General features: G+C 37.7%; 2 protein-coding genes across 5 annotated transcripts in view; both read right to left on the bottom strand.

The window, feature by feature from the left end:
* Window positions 1–717, bottom strand: part of LOC106514187 (C-C chemokine receptor type 8) — a 4,181-nt gene extending 3,464 nt beyond the window's left edge. Inside the window, exon 1 of the mRNA XM_014003336.1 lies at window positions 576–717. Within this exon, the coding sequence (XP_013858790.1) occupies window positions 576–717 (142 nt within the window). The remainder of the gene's footprint in view (window positions 1–575) is intronic.
* A 3,672-nt stretch (window positions 718–4,389) lies between these two features.
* Window positions 4,390–6,440, bottom strand: part of LOC106514244 (C-C chemokine receptor type 1) — an 11,213-nt gene continuing 9,162 nt past the window's right edge. For 3 of the 4 annotated variants that reach the window (XM_014003411.1, XM_014003413.1, XM_014003412.1), the window contains exons 3-4: window positions 5,773–5,934; window positions 4,390–5,694 (exon numbers count right to left, since the gene is read on the bottom strand). In XM_014003411.1, coding sequence (XP_013858865.1) covers window positions 4,796–5,694; window positions 5,773–5,934 — 1,061 coding nt within the window. In that variant the 3' untranslated portion in view covers window positions 4,390–4,795. The remainder of the gene's footprint in view (window positions 5,695–5,772; window positions 5,935–6,440) is intronic. The other variant, XM_014003414.1, reaches the window with a different exon arrangement.

Genomic DNA, 6,440 nt, shown 5'->3' with positions numbered 1-6,440 from the left:
TAATAATAATAATAATAATAATAATAATAATAATAACAACAACAAATATGACTTGGACAATTAGAAAAATTTTGACCAAGTGCAACCTCAGAAGCCAATATGTCTTACTCCAACTTCAACTACTTTTTTTAAACTTATAAAGCAGCTTTCATAAGCTACTAAAAGCAGCTCAAGGTGCTGTACAAAATAATACACAATAAAAAAAAACATAACTTTCCCACCCCCAACATAAAAAACTAACTTTTGCATAAATAGTCACAGTGATAGTCACATTTTCAATTGTTAGTTTGTATCTCAATAATTCAGTCCTACATAAAACTGTCCAAACTCTTTTAGAGAACAATGTTTGAATGCTCAGAATGCAGAGAAAAATCATTTAAAGAAGCGTGACTAGTGAGAAGGATTAATTTCCCATATTCAGTTTTGATTTCTCAGTACAGATCAAGATGAATAAGAATGCCCGTCCAGCTTGTACATGGCATTCTGTATTGCATTGGCATTTGTGCTTTTCTACACAAACTTTAATATAGATAATAAAATGGAGGAAAACACAAAACATTCATATTTGAACCTACCCAGCAGACCCAGGCCAAAAAGGGTGTAGTAAAAAACCAGGCGGAATACTGATTGATTGGAGAAAACCGCACTGATTTCGTTGTCGCACACGTCATAGACATAGTCCCCATAAAATTCTGAGGAGTTCTCTGTCTCATTCATGCTGCTGGAAGACAGAAAACAGCATTTATTCAATACGACACAGCCACTGATGCAGACATAAGCAAAACAAGTAAATTTACAATCTGCTTTGAAAGATTAAATTGCAAAACCTTCAAAGCCCTTAAATGGAAAATTGGATACAAGGGAAACTGCAAACACTTCTTACATTCTTCCATGTCTTAGTTTTCTTAAATGATTCATTTCAAGCCTCAGAAAAATGATGACTACAGGCTTTTAATGTATAACGGCTTCCATTTCCTGTCAACAACTCTCCCAAACAAGTATATTTACCCACACAAACACATGTCCAGATGTATAAAAACACATTGAAAGTGATAAAATTAACTTTACTGAGGTGACTTTGTATTTAAGTCATAAAAAACAACAACAGATTGTGGTTATTTTAAGTATTGCTCTAAAACTCAAACTGTTTTAAGCACTTTCACTCAGAGCACATAAATAAAGCAGAGTAGCAGAGGATAACAACTAAAGGCCAGTTTCAACTAATTTCACTTATTTCATCTTTTATTTTTTTCCTTCTGAATTTTTTCCACAGCTAATCTAATAAGGTTTACTTACTTTACAATATGATGCTTTGATTCCTAATTTTAGTTTCCTCAGATTAGAAAACAAAATAATAAAACAAAAACACCAGCATAAAATAATAAATCTTTGAATTTTTTGTACAAGAAAAAAAAAGTTAAAAACAATCATGCCATAATATATCATAAGCCTTCCTGTTTTGCTGTCTTCTTCAGCCTGTAGACACTGAGTGCTGTCCTGTCCAAACTGAGCATTTTAAACAGATTTAAAATGATTCAAAGGATGAAACTGGTTTGGGAACTTAGAAATGTTTTCTTGGACTTTTTTGCCCTTTACACACTGAACTTTTTAGGTGAGATTTCATCAAGTGAGTCACGTCTATAAGGGCCACACGTTCACACTCTTGTCTCTGAAATGAACAAAATCCCCCTCAAATCTGAAAGAAATTCTCAAAAGTTATAATCTAACTTCTGCCACGGCTCCAACCGGAGAACATCAAACCTTCCTAGTTTTGAAGACAATAAATTTATGTGATCTTTTTTTTTCTTTACATAACCACATCGCAAACTCTTCTTTCACTATCATCATACACACAACCACCTGCTTTGACACCCATGCCGACCCTCACTTCCTGCGGCTGACGTCGCACACAAACATGAGGCAGAGCCACACGTGCACACAAACTACACACAATGTGCAGGAGGTAAACAAGAAGTTAAATGGCAGCTTGATCAATTAGAAGTTAAAATTTGAAGACTTACTCCATTCTTTACCAGTCAGGGCTCCTCAAAAATGTGTGTTGGCGTGTTTCGCTCCTCACATTGTCATCCTGCCAGCATGCCCTGCACCTTTTTTTTGTGTGTGATTGTGTATGTGTGTCAAATGTTGCAGCATTGCTCATTTCTGGTAAGGTTTTCTTGTTTCCTCCGCATCATGTTCATCCTGCAGAGAGGTGTCAATGCGGTTTTCTGAGAAATGTTTTATGAATTCACCTGCTACCCAAAAGGAAACAGGAGAGCGGGGAAGAGGGTGTCTGCTTATAAAATTATTTTTTCTTGTGTTTTTTTTTAATTATTCAAGGGTGTTTCAATAAAACAAGGCACTGACTGTATGAAAATTTTTTAACAGAAAGTTTCAGATGTTTTCTGCGAGGGAGAAAAAGTATGTTGCTGTACTGACAAAGAAAAGGTTTACATCAGGCCTATTCAACTAATGGCCCGCAGGCCACTTGAGGCCCACAGGATACTGCAATCAGGCCAGCTGATGAGTTTATTAAAAAAATGCTTAGGCTTGAAAGGCAAATGTTTTAGAGTGGCAAGCTGCCTGCCAATGACTATTTATTATAAAAATAACCTTTAAATCATACAAAAGATAGATTCTTTATTTAATCTTATTGATTTCAAATTTATTTTAAGTAAGAAAAAAAACACTTTATTTTATTCAAGCAATTAATTTAATTGCTGGATGTTCAGCCCCTGAGCTGTTGGCCTTTAATAACTGCAGCCTCCTGAGTAATTTAATTGAAAAATTCAAACTGGACTGCACAACCCACTGCTTTTCTTGCTAGGCTTTAATTTAAAACCATCTTATGATAAGAATGTAAGTAAGTAAGTAAGTAAGTAAGTAAACTTTATTTCTATAGCGCTTTTCACAGACCAGGGTCACAAAGTGCTGCACAAGTGTAAAAGAAATAAATAAATTAAAAGCAACATACAAAACAATAAAACACAGTATTATGCTAAAAAGCAAGTTTAAAAAAGTGGGTCTTAAGTTGTTTCCTAAAAGTGTCTATACAATCCAGAGATCRAATGGTGCAAGGTAGCTCATTCCAGAGGTGAGGCGCCACAGCTTTAAAAGATCTGTCTCCTCGAGTCTTAAAATGGGTCCGAGGAACCATCAACAAGTTCAGATTCGACGACCTGAGGCTCCTAGTCGAAACATAAGGCTGGATGAGGTTCTTAATATAGTCTGGCGCTTGTCCATGAAGGGCTCTAAAAGTCAGTACCAGGATTTTGTAGTGCATCCTGTAAGATACAGGCAGCCAGTGCAAGCTTTTGAGGATGGGTGTAATATGTTCCCTCCTGTGGGTGCAAGTGAGCAGGCGTGCAGCAGAGTTTTGTACTACCTGCAGACGCGCAAACTCCTTCTTATGGAATGGAATGGAATGGGATGGATTAATTAATTTGTTTTGGTCAATCCTTGTAAATGACTTAATGCATGAATTACTTTTGGCTACTACTACACCAAATTTTAGCTGAGTATCTATGAAAATGACAGAGTTCTATTCCTTTTTGTGTTTGCTCGGTGGTTCATGAGATATTTTGCTAACATGACAAGCATTTTATTTGCTTTCTGGCGTACGATTGGAAACGACAAACGTCATAAAAGGGCAAAAGTTTAAGATGTTTCATTTTCTTTTATCTCAGTTTTCTACAAAGAAGTCCAAGATTTTGTTGCATGCGAGCTGCACCTTCCACATCACCACAAAGTTTATATAAAAGCTGATAAAAAGAACAAAGTGTTGCCAGGTTTACCTCAGACATTTACATGATTTATTATTGATTTTTTAAGGCAAGATGATTTTTTTTATTTATTCTTATCAGTCCAGTTAATTATCCTTAATAATGAAATGAAACATTCCTCTGCATCGTGTTGGTGCTTCCTTTTTCACCAAATTATTTCATTTGTAACAATTTTGCCAAAACTCTTCAAAGTATTAATATTATTATTTTTATTTTTGCTATATTTCTGTGTCAAAATGGCCCTTTCACTACATGTAAAAAAAAAAGAACTGAAGCAATGCCAGGAGGCAAACTTATCAATTATTGGTACATCAGAAACAAGGCCAACTTTCAACTCATCTTCGCAAAAAAAGAAGGCAAAGAATTTCTTATCGTGACAGAAATGACAATTTTCTCTCAAAGTAAAAGCAAGATACGATCAAACACCAAAGAAATTCTTCTGTACAGAAAGCAGAGTCATGAGAGGTTGCCTAAATATTATCATTTGTCAAATTCTTTTTATTAAAAAAATTACAAGGTAATACAGCATTGTGAGCTCTAAACAAGCTGATCAATGTAAGAAAGCTCATAGCTGATTTTTTGGGGGCGTAAATACGCATTTGTAAAATTCATTAAGGCGTAAAAAAAATACTTCAGTGAATTTATATACAGTATATGCAGCAAGTGATACATTCATAAAAGCTTTGGTGCACATCACATCAAAAAACGGAGTTATTACCAACTTTGGAAACATTTCATGTTGCAAATCTATTTTGCCCCATTATTTGGAGATTTACTTGAAGAATCGCCAAATAATGTGTAACGGGGGAACAAAAGCAGAATTCGAAGTTGCAATCAAACAGTGAACATAGAGAAGACTGTGGTCACTCTGCAGGAAATGGAAGAACTGGGGGTAAAACCAAAAATGAGACGTGCAGAGAGGGTTCAGAGATGACGTACTGAAGATCAAGTGTCTCTAGAAGAAAACTGAAAGTGGTAAAACCATCGACTGATTCACCAGTCTCTGCCTCCTCCTACATGATGACGGTGGAGGTGACATCGGAGGACCTGGACCCGACAGAGCTCTTCCTGGAGGACCGGTAGGAGGAGCTAACAGACGAGTCCGGGGCCCACTTCTTCAGCAGATGCAGGGCTCGCCTCATGAACTTCTGACCCACGAAGGCATAAATGATGGGGTTCAGGCAGCAGTGTGTGTAGGCGAAGGCCTCGGATATCGTTATCGACATCTTGATGTTTTCCTCCCACGTGCAGCTGCCCTCGATGATGTCGCTGGAGTACAGGAACTTCAAGAAACGGGAGATGTTGTATGGCATCCAGAACAAGAAGAAGATGACCACTATGGAGACTATCAGCCGCACGACACGGTGCCTTTTCGCAGTCCTCATGTTCACCAGCGTGGGGATGATCCTGGAGTAGCAAATCACCATCACCACCAGGGGAAGCACCAGGCCCAGCACATTTACAGCAAACAGGTCGTAATGCACCCAGCCCTCGCTTTCAGGGGAGTAGTAGCATCCCTTCGCCCCGTTATCCTCGTCCGTCACGTTGGCGAAGATGAACGACGGCAGGGAGACGCAGATGCTCAGCATCCAGACCACTGCGATCATGACGGCGCCTGCCATCATGGTGCGATACCGGGCCACCTTGTGAGCGTGCATGATGACCACGTAGCGGTCCATTGTCATGGCCACCATGAAGAAGATGCTGCTGAAGAAGCCGGACTGGTGGGAGCAGGACAGGAAGCGGCACATGAAGTCCCCGAAGGTCCACTCGCTGACCACGGTGTAGTGGATGTAGAACGGCAGCGTGAAGATGAAGAGCAGGTCGGAGAGGGCCAGGTTGAGGAGGCACAAGTCTGTCAAGTTGGTCTGGTTCCGGTGTTTCACCAGGACGCACACGACTAGGCCATTTCCTTCACAAGGATAGAAAACACATTAGTTCTCACACAGAGTGACTAAAGAACTTTTGTTTTTGTTTTATGTTTACTGACCAATGGTGCCAAGGATGACGACCAGAGTGTAGAGAGTCACCAGAAACCCCTTGCTAAAGAACCTGATGTCAAATCCCTCGCAAACGTTGGAGTTATTCATCGGCTCGTCATAGTATGAAGAGTAGTCAACTGGCGTGGTTAAAAAGATCATTTCATCAATTTCTGAAGACAAAGATAATTCATTTTAAATGTCAACATTTACCACTTTATGTAATGGAAATACAGTTCCTACACAACAGAATACAAAGGACTGTAAAACAATTATCACACTTTTTTGTGATTACTTATTTTTTTTATAAAAAATAATATGGTACCACTTTACAATAAGGCTCCCCTTATAGATGGCTTATAAAGAGTTTATAGATAGGTTACTAATTCATCTGTAAACACTTTATAAATCTTTAATAAATATTTATTATGCAATAATTTAGGATGAGAATCACAAAACTGTCCAGTTTTTTTTTTTTATCAAATAATGAGACAAATCTGTTCACTTATCTAAAGGTGCTATATAAAACATTTCAGACTAGGTTACTATACAGGTGCTGGTCATAAAATTAGAATATCATGAAAAAGTAGATTTATTTCAGTAATTCCATTTAAAAAGTGAAACTTGTATATTATATTCATACATTACATACAAACTCATATATTTCAAATGTTTATTT

This window comes from Austrofundulus limnaeus, unplaced genomic scaffold (assembly GCF_001266775.1).
Source record: "Austrofundulus limnaeus strain Quisiro unplaced genomic scaffold, Austrofundulus_limnaeus-1.0 Scaffold18, whole genome shotgun sequence".
NCBI classification, from domain to species: domain Eukaryota; kingdom Metazoa; phylum Chordata; class Actinopteri; order Cyprinodontiformes; family Rivulidae; genus Austrofundulus; species Austrofundulus limnaeus.
The sequence above is the reverse complement of the archived record's forward strand: the minus strand, read 5'-3'. Positions and strand labels throughout refer to the sequence as shown.